This window comes from Helianthus annuus, chromosome 13, assembly GCF_002127325.2.
Source record: "Helianthus annuus cultivar XRQ/B chromosome 13, HanXRQr2.0-SUNRISE, whole genome shotgun sequence".
NCBI classification, from domain to species: domain Eukaryota; kingdom Viridiplantae; phylum Streptophyta; class Magnoliopsida; order Asterales; family Asteraceae; genus Helianthus; species Helianthus annuus.
The window spans coordinates 150,269,964-150,291,422 of NC_035445.2; the positions used below are offsets into that span (position 1 = coordinate 150,269,964).

At 39.5% G+C, this 21,459-nt stretch overlaps 4 protein-coding genes across 5 annotated transcripts; 1 reads left to right on the top strand and 3 right to left on the bottom strand.

The window, feature by feature from the left end:
- Positions 1 to 2,705: 2,705 nt before the first annotated feature.
- LOC118485893 lies at positions 2,706 to 3,633 on the bottom strand. The gene is made up of 2 exons (XM_035982403.1): positions 3,306 to 3,633; positions 2,706 to 3,232 (listed from the first exon to the last, which is right to left on the bottom strand). The coding sequence occupies exons 1-2, from the start codon at positions 3,631 to 3,633 to the stop codon at positions 2,706 to 2,708; spliced, it is 855 nt and encodes a 284-aa protein (XP_035838296.1).
- A 6,284-nt stretch (positions 3,634 to 9,917) lies between these two features.
- Positions 9,918 to 10,578, bottom strand: LOC110903407. The gene is made up of 2 exons (XM_022149373.2): positions 10,241 to 10,578; positions 9,918 to 10,150 (listed from the first exon to the last, which is right to left on the bottom strand). The coding sequence occupies exons 1-2, from the start codon at positions 10,539 to 10,541 to the stop codon at positions 10,134 to 10,136; spliced, it is 318 nt and encodes a 105-aa protein (XP_022005065.1). The 5' UTR covers positions 10,542 to 10,578; the 3' UTR covers positions 9,918 to 10,133.
- Positions 10,579 to 11,650: 1,072 nt separating this feature from the next.
- Positions 11,651 to 12,634, top strand: LOC118485489 (keratin, type I cytoskeletal 13-like). Of its 2 annotated transcripts, none has more exons than XM_035981633.1 (2): positions 11,651 to 11,975; positions 12,077 to 12,634. In XM_035981633.1, exons 1-2 carry the CDS (start codon positions 11,952 to 11,954, stop codon positions 12,389 to 12,391), a joined length of 339 nt encoding a protein of 112 aa, XP_035837526.1. In that variant the 5' UTR covers positions 11,651 to 11,951; the 3' UTR covers positions 12,392 to 12,634. The 2 variants fall into 2 exon arrangements, with proteins under 2 accessions (XP_035837526.1, XP_035837527.1); XM_035981634.1 differs by having other exon boundaries at positions 12,113 to 12,634.
- Positions 12,635 to 16,850: 4,216 nt separating this feature from the next.
- LOC110903408 lies at positions 16,851 to 17,487 on the bottom strand. The gene is made up of 2 exons (XM_022149374.2): positions 17,154 to 17,487; positions 16,851 to 17,045 (listed from the first exon to the last, which is right to left on the bottom strand). Exons 1-2 carry the CDS (start codon positions 17,452 to 17,454, stop codon positions 17,029 to 17,031), a joined length of 318 nt encoding a protein of 105 aa, XP_022005066.1. The 5' UTR covers positions 17,455 to 17,487; the 3' UTR covers positions 16,851 to 17,028.
- Positions 17,488 to 21,459: the final 3,972 nt, after the last annotated feature.

Sequence of the window (21,459 nt, forward strand, 5' to 3'; positions counted from 1 at the left end):
AAGATGATTTTGTTTGTTTAGAATCATAATTAATCAGAAAAAAATAAAACGCTCTTTTCTTAGGAAAAAGTATATGAAAGTTTCATAATGCATACAAATTTGATGTTGCAGGAAAGTTTCATAATACATACAACTTGGATGATTAAGTTTAACTTAAATAAATATATACTAAAAATATCACCTTATATTCAGTTTAACAACTTGGATGATTAAGTTTAACTAAAATAAATAAATAGTAAAAAATATCACCTTATATTCAGTTTAAGAAAAATAAGTTTGTTTACGTTCATTTATATATTTAACTCTTTAGAGTAGAACTTTGTTTTAGTCATTGTGGTTTCGTCAAAGTATGATTTGTAACACCCCAACCAATGACGTAAATATCGAGACATCACTTTGATAGATTGTTCAATGGCACATGTAACTAAAATTTAAATATTTGTTAATTAATTTGAAACATATAATACATCATGAAAGCAACTAATACAAAGTAATCTCTATTAAATTTATCTAAGTACCCATATCCTTCCTATGTTAGAAGTAAATCTCTATTAAATTCATATATTTAACTCTTTAGAGTAGACCTTTGTTTTAGTTATTGTGGTTTCGTCAAAGTAATGATTTGTAACACCTCAACTAATGGCGGAAATATCGGGGCATTACTTTGATAGATTGTTCAATGGCACATGAAACTAAAATTTAACTATTTATTAATTAATTTGAAACATATAATACATCATTTTTTTGAAAAGTAAACTTCATTAACGACCAGCCGACCCAAACCGGGCCGACCAAAGACTACATAAAAATTACATATTTACAAATAAGGACCACTCTTTCCATTCCATCCCTTTATGTTTGGATCTATTCGAAAACCATAGAAAACCTAACGCCTTTATTTCACTAAGAATCCTATCTATCCTTACCGGTCTATTAGAAAAAAATCAGTTTATTCCTCGCTCGCCATAAACTCCAACACGCTATAATAATAATAATACCGTGCACCGCCTCCTTCTTTTTCACCGAAACCTGAAGATCCTTGTGAATGACGAGCATGTCTTTAATCGAGAACGCGAAAATAAACGAAATCTTGCACCACACACTTATCCCATTCTAAACGATCGAAGCCACGGAACATGCAGTGAACAAGTGTTCGGCTGTTTCCTCTGCAGCCAAACAAAACGGGCAAGTCGGCTCATCGTGAAGAACATTCCTTTTACTTAAAGCTTCCTTCGTCGGGATTTTCTCCATTTCCGCTTTCCACATATGTATGTTGCATTTATCAGGGACCCAATTGCACCAATCCATAACGAAACTGTTACTAACGTCACTGTCCAAATAAAAAAGACTCTTAACGGATTTAACTGGAAAGATACCATCGCTTTGCGAAGACCACCACCATTTATCGATCCTGTCTTCAATCTGAACCGAGTCCAGGAGGCTGCGAAGCTACTGCAGATTCGCGAACGATCCTAACTCATTCAAAGAAGATTTCCAATTCCAAATTACCTCCGTCTCCGAGCCGTTTCTTTTGACCCGATCAACAACAATACATTTCTTCTCAACCTCCATTCTGAATAAATCAGGATATTTCAGCTTGAGCGGCTCGTTAATGATCCAGGGATCAAGCCAAAACGAAATGTTGTTACCGTTACCGACAACTCCCTTCATGTAATTCCGAAGATGAAGACCTACTGTTAATCACAACCTTAGCAATATTGTTCCAAGCTCCATTGAATGATATTTTAATCGGAAAGCCCTCCCACCCGAACCGACTAAAGTGAAACGCATCGATAATTCTTCTCCATAAACTATTGATTTCCGTTTTGTATCTCCAACATTTGGTTAGAAGCGACAAATTAATATCCTTGAGTTTATTTAAACCCAAACCACCATCTTTTTTGTGAGACACTCGGTCCCATGCTACCCAGTGCATCTTCCTTTCTTCGCTAGAACCGCCCCATAAAAATTTTTTGATCATGTATTCCAGGTCCGAAATCACCTTCTTAGGGGCTTTGTATAATGAAAAGTAATAACAAGGTAAACTTTCCATCACTGATTTAATTAGAACAACCCTTCCACCGATTGATAACAGATGAGATTTCCATTTAGCCAGCCGATTACGGAAAATATCATACACCGGCTGCCAGTTGATGATCCGGTTCATGTTTGCCCCCACTTTAAGGCCAAGATATTTGAACGGAAGACAATCCGGTTTGCAGCCCACCTCGCTGGCCATCTCGCTGGTGTCTTCCATCCCCACCCCAATACCATATAAGTTTAATTTATCAATATTTATTTTAAGACCTGAGCATAAAAAGAAGCACCGAAGCACTCTAACTATGTTGATAACTTCAGATTTAGACCATTCACCCACAACCATTGAGTCATCCGCATACAAGAGATAGGTAATGACCGGCCCATTATTTGGAGTGGCAATACCCTTAAGCAAATCCGCATCCTTAGCGCAGTTGATCATACACGATAGAGCCTCCATAACAACTAAAAAGAGGAACGGAGAAAGCGGATCTCCTTGTCTCATACCCTTTTTGCATCTAAATAAGAACATTGGAGCCCCGTTCACAAGCACAGACGAGGAAGCCGACTTGAGAATACCCATAGTCCATTTACACCACAAATCAGGAAAGCCCATTTGAGATAGAATATTAATCACAAAATTCCAGTTGACGTTGTCGTAGGCCTTTTCAAAATCTATTTTTGAGGAAAAAAGCTTTCAATCTACTCTTTTTTATCCACGTTATAAGCTCATTGATGATGAGTGGACCATCTAAAATGTTCCTTCCTTTTAAAAACGCAGATTGGGAGTCCGAAATAACCCCATCCAGAACCATCCTCATCCTATTTGCCATAGCTTTAGAGATCACCTTGCTAATAACTCCTACCAAATTAATCAGCCTATAGTTATTAAGGGAAACCAGGTGGAAGATTTTGGCAATAAGGGCAATAAACGACGCACCGCTTCCATCATTTCTCACACCATGGTAATGAAACCAAGCAAAAATTCTAGAAAAATCGTCTTTGAATAAATCCAAGAAATGTTTGATAAATTTGAAGTTAAGACCATCCGGGCCAGGAGACCAATCATCCCCACATTCGAATATCGCTTTCTTAATTTCAAGCTCGGAAAAGGGCTCCACTAACATATTTCCGTCCATTTCAGAGATCCTTTTAATGTTGTTACAATGCAAAACAAGCCTGTGCTTGATAGACTCTTTAAATTTATCGCGATAAAACGGAAAAACCCGTTTTTTTTTTAATCTTTGCAGGTTTAGTACACCACTCACCATCAACAGAGAGACCATGGATGTTGTTCGAAGCCTTCCTGTTGTTGACCATAGCATGAAAAAACTTAGAATTTTCATCGCCATCTATGGCCCACCTCAAGCGGGCTCTTTGTTTGATGTCCGCTCTCTTTCTATCGTCAATTTCTTGGATGGTTTTCCTATTTTCCAACAATATCCATTCTTCCTCTTCCGAGAGATCCCGTGTTTCCATCTCTTCTTCCAACTTCTCCATCTCCGAAAGCGCAATTTTTTCACTCTCACTTTCTTTAGCCAAAAACTCATCCCTATACGATTTAAGATTCGATCTAATTCGAGCAAATTTGGCCATAAGGAAGGAATCTGGCGGGTCAGAAACCTGCATACCATCTACAGCCGTTTTAACCGTGTCCTCGAATCCTTGTTTCCCGAACCACGAGTTATAAATTCTGAAGGGACGAGGACCGAATTTTAGATTAACTAGCTCGAGGATGATAGGACAGTGATCGGAATGCCGATTAGGCAAAGCTCTAACACACGCCGAAGGCCATTTATTGAAGAAGTCGGAACAAGCAAGGAATCGGTCTAACTTTACTTAGCTTTTTTCCATTTTCTCTAATACAAGTGAACTTCCTGCCTTGCATCGGATATTCAATCAAGCCGTTATTAAAAATAAAATTATTGAAATTCTTGGCGCAAACAAGTTTAAACTTCGAGTGTTTCCTTTCTTCGGATGAGCAGACTGCGTTAAAATCCCAAACAACAATCCACTGTCCCATAGACGAATCGATAATACTAGAAAGCTCCCCCCAAAAGATGAAGTTTCGCCGACGTGTTTTGAGGAGCATACACGTTAATTAAATTAACCGGATCACCACTTCCAACCACAGAACCCTTTAACATCAGAAAATACCTCTCTTGAACACTAGAATCTATCTTGATTACTTTAGGATCCCATATCCAGACTAACCCGCTTGAGAGCCCCTCAGAAGCCGAGAATACGAAATCAAAGTTATTGTTACCCCAATATTTCGATATCACAGAGCTGGTTACAAATGTAACCTTCGATTCTTGAATAGCGATGACACTGTTTTTATTAGCAATCCGAATTTCTTTCACCTAATTGGCTTTAGCCTCCCCTACAATACCCCTTAAATTAACTGACAGGAAGTTCATGATTCCACTGCATTAATGCCTTCTCTTCTAAGGGACTCACTTATTAGGTCATCATGGTTGTCGAGCTCAACCCCCACAATTCTCCCCATATTAATCGTTTCCCTAACTTCTTTATCAATACTAGAGTCAAAAGAATCACTCACCTCGTCAATCGAAGAATCCTCCCTTTCCCCTCTCTGGAGGTTGATTCCGGCTTGACTCGTGTTACTCGCATCCACAGCGACCTGGGTGACAGGTTCAACAATAAACTCTGAATTGTCCCTTCTTTCATTATGAAAAATCCTCGGAGATAATTCCTGTTGACCTTCACCTGCTAGCTGATTCAGATCAAAAGAAAAATCCATATCTTCCCTAAGTCGTTTCCTGGGCCTGGACTCCGAAATTGGGCTTAACTTCCCACTTTTTTGTTTCATTTTTGTTCCTGAGCCTTGGTCTTCTAAAAGTTTTATTGGGCCTACCCCTCTTATCTTCGGATCTGACAGAAAAAAGATCATGTATTCTAGAAGCTTCTTTAGGAATATTTCCTTGGTCCCCACCTTGACTAAACGTTTCCTCTCCCATGTTGGGATTCTGACCCAGATCATTCCTTCTTGTATTTCCTAGGTTGACGAACCATTATTATTCCCAGACTGTTCGATGTCTCTTGCAAGAGAACGAGGTTCCGACGACGTAACACCCTGATCATCGATATTGACATTTCTTATTTCCTCCGATCCATCGAGACTACCTTCCTCTTCATCACAAGATTCATCCTCCTCCTCGTGATCAAGATCATCTCCCTGTCCAACTTCCTTATCTAGCATGTCCTGGTCCTGCACATCCTCATTGACATCCGAAAGATTATCATCCGCATCCCCTTCATCTGGAACGGAGACTGATGACGGCCACTCTTCTTCAAACATGCAATCTGGAACCCAATCGTCCAGTTCTTCCATTACCCAAACTTTAAATTTTTTATTTTTCCATTTAAGCAATACCGAACCGGAAATTCTTGATCCAATATCCACCAACACTCCAACACATGAAGTAGACAGATCCCAGTTGTTCGGGGACAATTGGGACCCATTGATAACTTTCCCGAACTGCGACGCAATATCATTGAAAACTTTGTTTTCAGCCAAGTGTAAAGGAACTCCGTGGAACTTCAACCAAGCGATCCTCTTATAAGCCAGTTTCTGACCAGACCAGATGTCGAGCATCTCGAACCACTCCTTCCAGAGATTTATGTTGAGGATAAAATCAGAAGCTTCTATCTCGTCTCGAAAGCTATCAACATGTTCAGACCCCCCCCCCCAAGAAATAGAGGTTGAAACCACTAATATCTGCCGATCTTAAAGAATCCTTCAACTTGATCAAGTTCCCTATATCTTTGGCTCTACCCACCACCGCTCTTCCTTGCAGGTCAAAAAACGTGCTCGTCTCGCTGTGAACTTCCACCATCTTATCATAGACAGGCTCGTGTCCTTCCGATCTCATTGGATCCCCAGAGTTATTCATGAGAGCCGAAAAATAAGAACAACCGTACCTGATAAAAACCTCCTTCCCGGTGTTCACATTCTCCTTCACTACCTGCCGAGAATCAAACTGGTTCGCACTTGGCAGGATCCGATTATCCTCCACTGCTTCGTTTTCCTTAGCGTACCTTGACCGATTTTATCTTAAGTTTAAAACCGCCCAGCTTAAGACCTTGCAAGTTCCTTTCCATCTCTTTCCGGTCATTAACCCACTTAAAACTGATGAAACCAAACTTTAAACCTTCTTTGCTTCTCTTTCTTGCAATAAACGATCTAGCGATCTCCCCATAATTTCCGAGAAAAGTGGCCAGATCCCACGGTCTACATCCATCTGGGATATTTGCCACGTAGAACTTCGTAATGTTCGCTGCCATAGACCAAGAAAAAAGGAGGGAGAAGACGAAACGACCAGCGACGACTACCCAAACCGCGAATGGATGAATCCAAGAACCAGCTAGGGAGAAAGGTTATATCCAGATTCACTACCAATAAGTGAGTCGATTAAACCTCGCTCGCTAGTCAGATCCCTTCTTCATCGTCGAGCAAGCTTAGGTTCCGGCTGGTCAGAGAGAAATTTTGTTGAGGTTATATATGAAAGCAACTAATACGAAGTAATCTCTATTAAATTTATCTAAGTCCTGATATGCTTCCTATATTAGTAGTAAATCTTGTAAGCATTAAACTCTGATACGTGAAACATGTGAAAAATAATGGGTTGACTACAAAAAAGTTGATGAGCATATATAAGTTTGCTATAATAAATGAGTAAGCAAGTAGAATGTCAAGCTTTCTTTATAAATTATAGAGAAAAGCTAATTACCAATAATTTAACAAATCAAAATAGTGGTTGATAAAAAAGGCAACGATCCTTTTTGTTTATGGTTTTTTTGTTTAACTTATATAAATTGTGGAGTTGGCATGTGTGTATATGTCTCTTGAAGCCATAGTTGTTTATTTTTATAGTAAACTAGTTTTTTTATCAGATAAATATATCTACTAAACCATCTTCAAAGAAATACAAAAAAGGCCTTTCAAAATGCTTTCCAACAAATATTTTTATTTAACTTATTCCATACTAATTAGTTAAAGTACTCTAAAGGTTAGGCTTTAGTTGAATAATGTTTACACATCAAACTATTTGGTTCTTAAAAAGAAGTGTATAATTTCTATAATTTAGGGTAAATTTTACGTTTTGTACTTCACGTTAATACCCTATTTTAGATGGTGTCTTTTAACACTAAAATGGATGGATTTTGTACTTTATGTTAAAAATTTTTGCAAACCAAGTCAATTTTTCTTCCTAAACCAGGTCACCCAAGAGTAGTTCAATTTTTTTACATATTTATTTAAAAATATTTTAAAAATAAAAAAATAAATTTAAAAATATATGAAATAAACAGAAAGAGATATATATTATATCCCAAAATCTCTACCCTCTCTCTCAAAACTCTCTCCTCTCCAAGAAAACACTCCACCACTTGTGGCCACCACAACCACACCTGTGGCCACCACCACTCACCACCAATTCCAGCCACTAAAAAGTCCCCCATCGCATGTGACCATCAAAAAAACAACACCGGTTGTGGCGACCACCACCACAGCACACCAAACCTGGCTAAAATCTTCTGATGTTGAAAGTAGAAATGTGCTGACAAAATCTTCTCTCTTTATGATACCTCTTTTTCACTTCATCTTCTCTACACCCATGGGCGGTTCATAGTAGGGGTGTGGCAGGGCCATGGCCCGGGCAAGTTTTTCAGCCGTAGTGCTAATTTTCCGCATTTCGATCGAAATTTTTTATATATACTATGTTTGGCCCGGGCTTGCTCGAGCTTTTTTTAGTGCCCGTGTCTTTCGGCCCTGGCACGTTCAACGGGTAAGATCCGCCACTGTCTACACCATAATTTCTTCGTTAAAGCGCTCCTGAAACTTTCATATCCTAACATTTATTCGATTTTCTTCTCTGTCTTTCTCGATTTGTAGATGGCAGGGGTCCTTTAATGTATTTTTAAAAGGGTCTTCTTAAAACAACTAAAAATTTTCTTCTCCAGAGTTGAGAGTTGAATCTGAGGGGGTGTCTATGCACCCGCTGGAGTCATTGTAGATCCGCCCTTGTCTAATGGTTAGGCTTTAGTCAAATAATGTTTACACATCAAACTATTTGGTTCTTATAAGGAAATGTATACTTTATATAATTTTGGGTAAATTTCACGTTTTATCCTTTATTCCATACTAATAGGTTAAAGTACTCTAAAGGTTAGGCCTTAGTCAAATAATGTTTACACATCAAACTATTTGGTTATGATGGAAATGTATATTTTAAATAATTTGAGGTAAATTACAAGTTTTGTCCTTTATTTCATAATAATAGGTTAAAGTACTCTAAAGGTTAAGCTTTAGTCGAATAATGTTTACACATCAAACTATTTGGTTCTTATATGGAACTGTATAATTAGGGTAAATTTCACGTTTTGTCCTTTATGTTAATACGATAGTTCAAACGATGTCTTTTGGCGCTAAAATTTGATGGAATTTTGTACTTTATGTTTAAAAATTTTGCACGTTATGTCTTTTGTCCCTAAGAAAGTCAATTTTTCTTGTTAAATCAGATTACCCAAGGGTAGGTTAGTTTTTTTTTTTTTTTTTTGCAAATTTATTTATATATATTTTAAAAATAAAAAATATATGAAATAAATAAAAAGAGATGTATATATTATCCCAAAATATCTACCATCTCTCTATAAACTCTCTCCTCCCAAAGAAAACACTCCACCGCTTGTGCCACCACTACCACCTGTGGCCACCACCACTCACCACCAATTCCAACCACTAAAAAGTCCCCTACCGCATATGATTACCAAAAACACCACATCGGTTGTGGCGACCACCACCACAACCCACCAAATCTGGCCACCATTTTCATATACTCTTTCCCTGGCCAACAAATCCGGCCAACATTTGCATCTCTTTTCTCTCCCTGAATGCCGCCAAGTTGCGCAAAACCCTTGATATGTGGCTGAGATCGGGCTCTTCAGCGTTAACTCTTAAGATCACCCATTATTGCCAATACCCGGAAAATCAATACCCGGTACACCAGGTATGGTTTTCCTGACCAATACCTGGACACAAATCCGACCTAGGTATTGTCAATACCCGGTGATACCCGTACCCAAGTATATACCCGAACCCGAGTATTCAAAGATCCTGAGAATCGACCTCAAATGTTAATATAAGTGATTGTTTATTACGTTTAGATCTTTATTCTAATGTTTGCTCAAATATTTGACACTTCCTCTAAACCACGTTAATACATAACAGTTGAGTAACCCTAACGGTGTGTTCCCGAGTTAAAAATCTCTCCCCTTCCCTCCCCTCCCCTCCCCTCCCCTCCCCTCCATGTCTTTCCAAATTGAAAAGACTATTTTCAGGCAAAAAAAACCCCATTTTCCCTCCCCTCCCCCTGTTAAGTGGATCTCTGGAACACCATTTTCCCTCCCCTCCCCTCCCCTCCCCCTGTTAAGTAGATCTCTGGAACACAGCGTAAATGTCAATTACATGATATATAATGCTTTCTATATTATTTATCTTGCCCGTCTTGAACCCAGGGCCGGCTCAACCATTTTGATAGCATAAAGCGAATTAAAAACTCGAGGATTTTTTCCAACTAAAAAAAAAAAACACTATTTGAGAAAACCCTCCTTTACCTGGGCTTGGGACCGGCAAAATAAACTAAAAGGTTTATTGTTTGTGAAGTTAATTTCATTTTTATTTTTGTATTTTTATATATTTTTTGTATATGTAAAGATAAGTTCAGTATAACCCAAATATCATATATATTTTTTAAAGCAGGAGGCCCTAATGATTTGGTGGCCTAAAGCCCAAACCTCAAAATACTTAGGCTTGGGCTGGCCCCTGCTTGAACCTCGCTTGAATGAAACCATAAAAAGAAGTAGCAAACAAACGATCACAAACAAAAGAAGTAACAAACAAACGCCTTAGCAAACAATAGATAGAAGTAGCAACAAAGCATAAATGAGCAAGGAATACACCATAACTTCAAATATGAAAGCATAAATTCACCATTTTCCCCAAATCAATGCTTCAACATGAGGTCATGACACTCCGAATAATCCCCTCTCCTCTAATGATCATGTTTATTATTTTACGGTATGGTAAGGCCTGCAAATCCCAAAATCAAAAGTTAAACATAGTTCTAACAAAAAATAAATGAAAATGTAAATGCCATAGAAAGAGAATGTAGAGATTTACTTCCACATTTGAAGTTATGAGGAAATCTGCGTCCACAACCTCCGATAAGTTTAACGAAACTATTGATATCAATGAGAGCAACCACACTAGGGGTGAGGACGGGACATATGCACTCAACATGGCTAACTCGAATTCGTTTGCAACAAGATGATGATGGTTGTCGGCCATACATCACGCTTTTACACGCACCTAAGGCAAGACCCCTCTCTGTCTTGCATTGGCGGGCACTCGGTCCCGCACTAGCCATAGCCAACAGCATGATAAGCATCAACCCTATAACCAAACTCCAACAATTCTTCATCCTCAAAAGTGTAAAATTTCTTGAGTTTTACTTGTTTTTTTCATTCTAATTGAAAGTTTATACTTATACAAGAGTGTGGGGAAGGGAGGTGTGTGGTTCCTTGTACTTTAAGTAGTGTGGGAATTTCTAGGTCAACGACTTACATGGCACCACTTGACAAATTGATCCTTTTACCATTCACACTTTACCTACCAATATATGACGTATTTTTTTAAACAACATTTACCACTTTCCATGTGTTTGAGCATTGTTAAACGTTGAGTGTAAAATGGAAAGTGAAGGAGGAAGTTGACATGGAATGAGATTATTAGGTAGTAAAAATGGGAGTGTTTGAGCACTCCTTCCACCCTTAGGAATGGAGCTTGAATATGCTCTCATGTTATACGTCAAATATAACAACTTGAAGCAAATTCTCTTAATAAAGTTGCATATTTGAAAAGGTTTCTTAATCATTCTAAGGGTTACAAAGAGTCCATTATATAACAACAACCAAAGTTCATTTGTAAGGGGGATGGGGATGGTGATCACTCATCACTCACAACATCCAATAAAGTTTCGCTATGTCATCAACCATTATTCCATCACTCACAACCTTTTTAGTGGAAATGTCCATCATTCACAACACCCAACAATAAACCATCAAATTCCCTCACAATCTTCCATTCATTCCGCGTGATATATTCCACGCGTTATCAAATTTATCCTTGAAAAAATCAAGTGGCGGTGATGTGTGGCACTGTTCCACGCGTTGTATACTTCCATCACGGGGAAATCCCCTCCACCCCGCCTGCCCTAAGAAGAAAAAACTCTTCAAGCACATCAAAAGTGTGTTTCCTAGATACCATAATACTGGTAAATTATGTCTATACTAAACATGATTTATTGTAAGTTGAAATACTTGAATAATCACTAAGGTGGTGTTTGTTTTTTCTGTAGGAAAAGGTCTGCAGTCTGCGGACCACATCTGCAGGCATCTGCAGAAGAAGAGGTGGACCAAAGGTCTGCAGTCTGCAAGGGGAAGAGGGTTTGTTTTTTTTACTCCTCTCTCTCTCTCTCTCTCTCTCTCTCATTGCCTGCATCTTATCTACAACCAAACCCACACACACAAATGAAACACATACATTATCTTCTCCACTCTCTCTCTCGATTACCTAGAACAAACACAGAAAAATCACCATCTTCACAAACAAAACCCAACCCTCAGCCACACCCCCATCTCTCCTCGAGCTACTGGACGACCGACCACCACTACTGTCTGGTGGCGGCGGCGATGGTATGACGAGGAGGAGAGAGAGGGAGAATGCAGGAGAGAGAGGAGAAATCATGGAGAGAGAGGGATAGAGAGAGACTGAAGACGAAGATGGAGCCGGCGTCGGAGGGCGACAGCGGTGGTCTCAGGAAGGCTCGGTGATGTTGATGGTGTCTCCGACGACGGTAAACCCCTCCCTCCTGTTTATGTCTTTTATTTGCTGAAGATGATGTCGTTTTGTTTCCCGAAATGTTGAAGATGATGATGTTTTGGTTTGGGTTTTTAGTTCTTAGAAGTTTCGATTTGGGGGTTTTGTTTGCAGACGAAGATGATGGTTGGTTGGTGGGTTTCGGAGGAGATGGGTGTCGGAGGAGGTGGTGTGTCGGAGGAGGTGGGTGTCGGAGGTGGAGGTGGTGGCGGAGGTGGAGGTGGTGTCGGAGATGGAGGTTTTGGCAGAGGAGGTGGTGTCAGCTGGTGGGAGAAGAGGAGAAGATGTTTGAAGAGGTTTGCAGACTTGGGTTCATGTCTACTTGGGGAAGAGGTAGGGAAGATGTTTTTGGTGAGAAACTCTTCAAGAAAACAAACAAGCTGCAGGATCTGAAGGTCTGCACGCGTCTGCGCAACGCAGACATAAGTGCTCAGAAGAGCTTCTAACCAAAAAACAAACAGCACCTAAGTTCCAGTCTGTTTATGACCGCTCGTGCAGTGTTGATAAGGTATACTACTCGTTCAATCGTTATCTTGTGAAGGGATTTGCCATAAAGCAAAAATGATTTTTTTTTTCAATTGAATGGAAAGTCAAAATTGACTTAAGGATAGTGATTACTTGTACCCGAGCAGTAATGTTATACAACGTATATATATTGAATTTTATTATGGACTACAAAATTATTATAGATTTACATCTCAAAATGAACTAACTATTTTGAATTTTATTATGGACGACAAAAATGAACTAACTATTTAGTTTTTATATTAAAACCATATATATTGAATTATATTATGGACTACAAAATTATTATAGATTTAGTTCCGGTTTCAAGGGAAAACATGCTGGCTGATAAAATACTCCACATTTCATAAATATAATATGCGTTGATTTAATTTACATACTTAGAGATTGAGGTACCTCGATTTGGCCATTAAGTTAGGATTAATTATAATTTTTAAATGCATTTAGTGGAAATAATCATTCAATCCGATGCGTTGACGTTAACTAAACAAATCAGAAACTAATATTTTAAACTCTTTAATGTTTTTGATCAATATGGGGTTGAATCAGTCTCCTACTAGCTACCACTCTCCACGAACGTAACGTAACTAGTTATTAATTAAAAATTGATTTGGCCCCCAATAACTCACAAAAAATGGGATAAAACCCTCCATCCACTAATAGCACCCCCGTATATTAATTAAAAATTGATTTGGCCCCACATAAAGTCCGTTGTCCCTCATTATATATTGCGTAGGCGACCACTCAATAGCGCCCCCATAATAGCACCTTTGATATAGTGTGATGGGCGCTATTAATAGAAAAATTGCTGAGGTGAAGGGCAATCACGTCTCATACCTTGTAGCCTTTAGAGAGAAAATGACTCGATGGAAAAATGAACGAATCAAAGCCAGCTGCTATCTAGCCTCCAACGCCCAAAGCCCAGCCGAGATCCAGAAAACCACGCAAGGTCTCAATTGAGTAGTTAGGGGACTCGGGGTGGTCCCGTGATACATGATCATCACTCGTTGAAGTGCAACGGAACACCGCCGCCGCCTCAACAATCACGCGTTATATATGTAACGCGTTACACCCACAACGCGTTGAACTTTTGATTTTCGACTGTTGAAAATGATCGTTGGTAATTTTTTTTGACCGTTTGAATGAATTTGATTGTTTTTTTTTATATAAATCCAACATATTTCAATACAAAAACTCAAAAAACTCTCAACTATTCTCACACTCAATACAAAAAATTAAAACACTCTCCAACTCAATCTAAATAATTTTACAAGAAATATGGAAGGTTCAAGCAAGAGAGGTGGCGGATCGAAAAAAAGAGTTTCGGGTACGAAGAAAAATCCCGTAAGGCCCAAGGTTCGAGCGAATCTTGGTGAGCCGGCGCGCTTTAGGTTGCAAGACGAACCCGACCAAGTCCCACCCTTTCAAACCCAACAATATCCACCCTTTCAAACCCAACAATATCCACCCTTTCAATCGCAAACGTACCATAACCAACCGTTCGTTCCACCGTTTCAACCTCACCAATTTCAATCGCAAACGTATCAAACCCAACCCCACACACTCGACCCACTACTAGAAGACAACACCCTCATTCATCATTTTGCAAAAGCGTGGCGTGAACCACGTGAACCACAACAAAGTCTTGACGAGGACGAGGAAGAGGAAGAGGAAGAGGAAGAAGAAGCGGAGGAAGAGGAAGAGGAAGAAGAACAAAATGATGACGTTCAAGAAATCGTTCCAATCGGCCGACAACGTTGGACAAGCGAGGAGGTGTCCTTGACGAAGGCGTATTTGCACATCTCGGAGAGTAGGAAACATGGGAACGAGCAACGAAAGGATGCGTTTTGGAGACGGGTCATTAATCATTTTAGGCAACTTCCCGGTGCAAGGATACGAAACATGGACCAAATGACGTCGAAGTGGACGGATTTGAACGGGAAAATTAGCAAGTTCAACGCTTGTTTTATTCAAAAGGTATGTTTTTTATTAAAGTTTAAAAAAAACAGTTTTTATAAAAAAAACAGTTTTATTAAAAAAACAGTTTTAATTAAAAAACTAGTTTTTATAAAAAACAGTTTTAATAAAAAAAAAAATTAAAAAAACAGTTTAAAAAAACAGTTTTTATAAAAAAAACAGTTTTAATGAAAAAAACGGTTTTATTAAAAAAACAGTTTTATTAAAAAAAACAGTTTTTATAAAAAAAACAGTTTTTATAAAAAAACAGTTTTAATAAAAAAAAGAATTTAAAAAAAAACATAACATTTTATATTTTTTGTAGAACCGAAACCCACAAAGTGGAGCGAGCGAGGCGACGATCATGCAACAAGCCACCGAAGAGTATTGCTGAGTGTACAAAAAGAGAACTTTTCCACACGTGGGGGCATGGGAAGTTGCGAGACATCACCCGAAGTGGGTCCCCGTTGAGTTGGTTGACATGCATGGTCCTACGGCTCCAAAAAAACGAGGCGGTTCGAAAAGATCAAAGACATCCGATTCGGGGAACTACACGACTTCCGCGTCGGATAACTTGCCCCAAATGAACTTAAACGACGACCCTCTTGACGAACCCGATCAACCCCTTGACGAGCCCGTTGAGGAAGATACACCCACAAGGCCACGACGCAGACGAGGTGGTGAATCGTCAAGCAAAGGGAAGGAGGCGGTGGCGGAGTCGATCTTCAGAATCGAAGAGGAGAAAATGACCCAATTCAAGAAGGCCGAACAAAGAAAAGAAACAATGATGTCCCTAAAAGTTGAACGGGAGCAGGTGTACAAGGAACATTTGAAAACGATTGAAAGACAAAATGATTTAAAAATCTTGTGTGAAAACCACGCCCATCTCGACGAACCGTTCAAGTCAGTTGTCATTCAACAAAATCGCGCGATTTGCGCAAAGTGGGGTTGGGAGATGCCACCCGTTTAGTTTTTTTTTATTTGGCTATGTAATTTATTTTTAAAGTTTAATGAAATTTATAATTTAGTGTTTTATTTTTATTTTCTAATTTTAAAATGAAAAATAAAAAAATTGGGAGTGATAGAATTCCATCACTAGTGATTCCACCCCTCCTACATTTCTATCACTAGTGATAGAAATTTGGTTGATGACATGGCATGATTTGATTGGAGAGTGAGAGTGATAGAATCCATCACTAGTGAACCACCCCTAGTCCCCTTAAGCAAAGCCCAAACTCAGCAGGCTCGTGAAACTAACTTCAAGCTCCAAGCCCAATCAGATATCCAATAAAGAGTAAAATACTAAAATGGTTTCTAAGTTTAGGTTACTTTTGTCATTTCAGTTGAAAAATAAACCTCTTGTATTTATGTCCCTAAGGTTTCATTTTTGTTGGCATTTTTATTCAATTGACAAATTAGGTTAGTTTTCTGTTAAGTTCTCTTTTTATCGTTTTCCTCATTTAAATGAAGAGTATACTCGTCATTTTATGCCATAATATATTTTAGTTAAATGAAGAAAACGACAAAAAAAATTGGAGAAGTTAACAGAGAATTCTAATCTAGTTTGTCAATTGGATGAAAATAGGTGCAAAATTGAAACCTCAGAAATCTAAATCTAGATACAAAAAGTTTTTCATTTTTGAACTGAAGTAGTAAAAATGACATAAATTATCATTTTGACATTATACTCCAAATTAAAATAAACTATCCATCACATTAGTAATTGAACCGAAAAGAACGACATATTTGTAATTTTTTTCATATTTCTATCTATCTTAAAGTGCAAAGTCGGTGGCTTTTACTCCACCGACTTTACACATTTCACAATAAGACAAAGACACCTCAAATATTTCAAAATGACAATTTTAACTCTACTCCATAGAAAATGATAAATTCACCCTTCAACTTTGTTTCAATTTTACTCGTTTTATTACTTTACTTAAAAAATAGTTTTTACGTGCGGAAATTTATGTATGTGTTGTTATAAGTTTGAGTTAATCTACGTTCAGACGTAATTTTCTTTAGCGATTTTCGTTCGCTAATTGGTTTTTTAAAGAACTAATTTTTCGTTAACCTCTTTGAGTTTTAAAAGTTTCGACTTTGCCTCTTTTGTTCCTTTACTTGAAAAAACAAACTTTTACGCACGGGTTTTTATGTGCGTCGGTATAAATTCGAGTTGATCTACAATTAGACAGAAACTTTTATTGGGACACGAGTCAGTACATGTATAATACGTTTTCTTTATATGCCAAACCGAGCGTTGTTAACTATAGTACATTTTTATCTAACGGCATAAATTCAAATTACTCTATGTTTCGTGTGTTTTCTATTTTTCAAATGTATAAATTCAAATTACAGGGCACATGTTATATAATACAGAACCAATGAACTTATGATCATGAACAAATAATTCAAGTTTCTAAACACAAACATTTTTATTCATAATATTAACACATAATCGTTAATCCACCTCTTTCCCCGGATGCATACATGCTTCAACAAGAGATCATGACACTCCATAGGTTCTCCGATCGATCATATTTATTAACTTACGGTATGGTAAGACCTGTGAATCCCGAAATCAAAAGTTAAACACAATTACAAAATAAACACATATAATTCGAGTTGAATCTGTATTTAACTTTTGATAAAAGAGAATGTTAGAGATATATACTTCCACATTTGAAGTGACGAGGGAGTCTGCGTCCACAACCTTCGATAAGTTTAATGCAACGATTTACGTCAATGATAGCAGCCAACTTAGGGGTGATGACAGAACATACGCACTTAATATGGCTAACTCGTATTCGTTGACAACAAGATGACGATGGATGTCGACCATACAATACGCTTTTGCACGCGTTTACAGCAAGTCTTCTCTCTTTCTTGCACTGACTGGCACTCGGTGCGGTGCTAGCCATAGCCAACGCCATCATAAGCATCAAAACTACAACCAAACTCCAACAATGCTTCATTCTAAAAGGTGTAAATTTTTGAAATTTATTGCTTTTTTTTTTAAACTTATTTCCGTTCTATTTGAAAGCTTATATATATATAGAGTGTGGTGATATTGTGTTGGACATTGTAGTGTGGGACTCACATGGTACCAACTTGACAATTTGTTCCTTTTAATATTTACCATTCACACTTCCATCTATCGACATGTCGCATCTTTTCTGCAAAGGATGTCTAACTAAATTAATTGGTTTAAATGAGCAACATCGGCGGATTTAACCCACATTTGTGGGTTCCTAGAAAGCTAGTACGTTTGAAAAAAACGAAAAAAATTAGTGAGAGCTTTATAGAATTTAGAAAAAGATAATAAGAATTAAAGATAATTTATCAAAAGAAACCCATTAAAATAAATTCTGCATCCGCCAGGAATGATCTAAAATAATATGCTTTGAGATGGAGCTTCATGTATTTGTTGGGTAATTACAAATTCTGACTTTTTTTTTTATCTTGGTGTCACTTATAGACGCTGACTTTTAACTTACTTCTATGGACAAAAATATGTTCCCTAGGGTAGAAAAGAATTGTTGAAACACTGGTCGTGGGTTCGAGTTCCACGGATGACGCCAATGTTGAAACACTGGTTAACACAAGGACAATCAGTGTGGTTGTTTCGTCTAATGGGTTCAACCTCTTCTCCTACTCGTATTGATGGCTCGAGATCTGCAAAACAGTAAACACCGTTAGTCTCGTTAAGAGGGGGGAAGGGGGTTTTCCCTCTTAACCAGGCTCCGGCGTGAGAATAAGTACTGTTCTGAGAGGAAATAAACAGTGTGTGTGTAGAGTGAGTAAGGAGAGTAAAGATCCTGAACCTGAATGATGAAGGGTCCTATTTATAGCCGGAGGGTGAAGAAGGAAGGAGCAGCTGTGCCAGCTGTGAGCGCGTGCCAGCTGTCCGACCAAGGGGAATATCCTCTCGGTCTGCTCTGTCATGGCAGGTATAGTGGTACACGTGGCGTTCTTTCATTCGCCTGCGCTGGATACCTCGTACCGGTATTGTCAGTGCTGCTCCCTGAATTGTCGCAGGCCTATGTGGCATTCTGCTAGTGGTGACACGTGTTGTCCTTTATGTTGGATAGAGCACTTTGGTGCCAACTGTGAATCATCCAGAAGTTTCTAGAAGCTTCTGGAGTGTTTTGTTGACGTGGATGCATTATGTGCACCAAAGTGGTGTGGTCCCTGCCATGTAGGCAGGGAATTGGGACCATACCTCTTCAATTCCCCCCAGTCCAGTGTGCCTTCTAGTTGAGTTGATCGTCTAGGAGGGATTCTGGACTTATAAGAGTTGTGGTTTCTGTGCATCGCGTAGGGTTTGGTACATGTAAAATGAACCGAAATGGGCGCGTTGCATGTGGATTTTGTCCTTTGTATCTGGTGGACCAAATGGACGCATCGCGCGTGGGTTTTGGCCTTTTGAAAAAAGTGAGCCAAATGGACGCATGGCGCATGGGTTTTGGCCTTTTGAAAAAAGTGAGCCAAATGGGCGCATGGTGCATGGGTTTTGGCCCTTTGAAAAAAGTGAGCCAAATGGACGCATGGCGCATGGGTTTTGGCCCTTTGAAAAAAGTGAGCCAAATGGACGCATGGCGCATGGGTTTTTGGCTTTTTGAAAAAAGTGGGCCAAATGGACGCATGGCGCATGGGTTTTGGCCTTTTGAAAAAAGTGAGCCAAATGGACGCATGGCGCATGGGTTTTTGGCTTTTGATGTTTCCTTCTGGTGGAAGTTTGATGTTTCCTTCTGGTGGAAGTTTGGTGGTTATGGGGAAGTGTTTGGTGTGACCGGCTGACATCCTTGTCTTATCGGAGGTGAACAGTTGCTTTTTCAGTGACTTTCTGTCACGTCAGCCGACCTTGTCGCCCATGCTTCCCGAAAAAAGAGACGACGTCTTCTCTCTCTTCTGACGTGGCAGTCATCTATTGGGTGCTTTTTCTGTGCCCTGCCGTTCCACTACCCATCGCATTAAATGCGATGGGTATAAATAGGAGGCGGTTAACCCTTCTCCTTTACATTTTCAAATCTTCAAGTGTGATTTTCTTTCTATCTTCTCCTCTTGTTCTCCGTTTCTCTATATTTTCTTGGGTTCAGATCTTCTACTTCTTTATACTTACCATGTCTGAGAATAATCCCACCCAAAAGAAAAGAAAACATAGAGGTAAAGCCCCTCCTGGTCCGGACCAGGCTGTTATTGGCTGGAAGGAGGAGGAGTTTCAGAATCTGGTGAGGGGGATGAACTTCCGTCCTGAGTGGGGGGCTCAGTACCCTCCTCCCGGATCTACTGCTTTGGATGCTCCTCCAGGCTATATCACCTTATATGCAGCGTTTTTCCGGGAGGGTAGTTTCCGGTTACCGATAACGAAATTTACTACTGCTGTGCTAAGGGGTTATGGGCTTCATATCTCTCAGATAAATGCGATTGGGCTTCCCCGCATTACCCATTTTGAATATGTTTGTAGGGCTTATCGTATTGAGCCTACTTTCGAAATGTTTAACGTTTTCTACAGCGTTACATACACCAGTGGTTTTTATTCTTTTCAAGCGAGAACGGGTGTTGCTCCGGTGTGCTCTGTGCCGTTAAAGAGCCTTCATGACTGGAAACAGAAGTTCTTTTACATCCGCCGTGGTGTGATTCCAATAGAGATGCCGTACAGGCATGTGAGTCAAGGGATTCCGAAGGTGGATTATATGCAAGACTATGCTGCTCAGGACTGGTATAGGAAGATAACTTCTAAGGCGACTGCCATTTCTCAGCTGGATGAGATGGCTTTAGTTAGGGCCGGGATGAGTTTGTTGTGGGTGCCCAAACATCCACTGGGTCAACCTGTGTACAGCCATCAGGGTAAATGTATGTTTCTTCCTTGGGTTTATTTTTGATTTATTTTCCTTTAGGTTTAGTATATTTTGATGTGTTCCCTTATCTTGTTGCTCCTTTGCAGTTGGTTACAGCTTGATAAACGTCTTGGATCCGAAGACAGCGGGTACCATGGTTGAGGCTATTCAAGCGGATGGAAACCCGACGTGGTTAGACCAGATCCGGGGTCGTTTTTTGCATCCATCAGATGAGAGTTTGAATAGATATGTCGCCGAAGTTTTAGGTGAAGATGTTTTGAATGACCCTGTCGAGCCGGGTCACGAAGAAGTCATTGTTCTTTCAAGTGAAAGTTCTGATCAAAATTTTGAAGATCTAACCTTTCGTTGCGCGCGTGCAGGTACCGCGCAGGCTGATGTTGCTGAACCTGTGCACGAGGTTGTTGGTGACGACGATGATGTAGAGGTGCCTGTTGATCCCTCTACTCAGTTGGAGTCGAGGAAAAAAGCGAGAACTGATAGGTCTGGGAGGAGAGAGGGAAAGCCTGAGAGTAAAGCTGCTGGTTCAATTCTTCTCGTAAGCGATCCTCTACTCATCCTTGTCTAGGTTATGTGGTGGTTTCTGATACGTTGTCTGGCTTAGGGGTTGGTGAAAAGAGTCAACAGTCGGATCCTGATGACAGTGCTACTCTGACTGAGCACATGAAGAAAAAAGCCCTTGAGGATCACAAGCGCAAGCTTGATGAGCAGTCCGCTGCGCTTCTTGCTGCTAAAAAGGTCAAACTTCACAAGGAAGCTCCCCCCGCACCCTCTGAGTCTGAGATTGAACTTGGTGTTTTTAGTGGGGGTCGTGGGAATTTGTTAGAGGAGCTTTATGCTGCATCTGCCCCTCCTACTAGTAAGTGGCTTCTAGTTGTACATTGTTGTTTTTCCTTCCTGGTTTTTTGTGTTGTTTTCTCGGGGTTGTTCTTGATTCATGTTCCATGACTGCAGTCAAGATTGGTAAGAAGCCTCATGCGGTAGATATTTCTCAGATTACTCCACCTACTTCTCCTCCGTCGAGGACGGTTGGTTTGACCCCTCCTCGTGATGATGTTGATGCGGACATGAGGGGTGGTGAGGGATTTATTGAAGGTGTGGCTGAAGGAGGTGTTGCTCCTG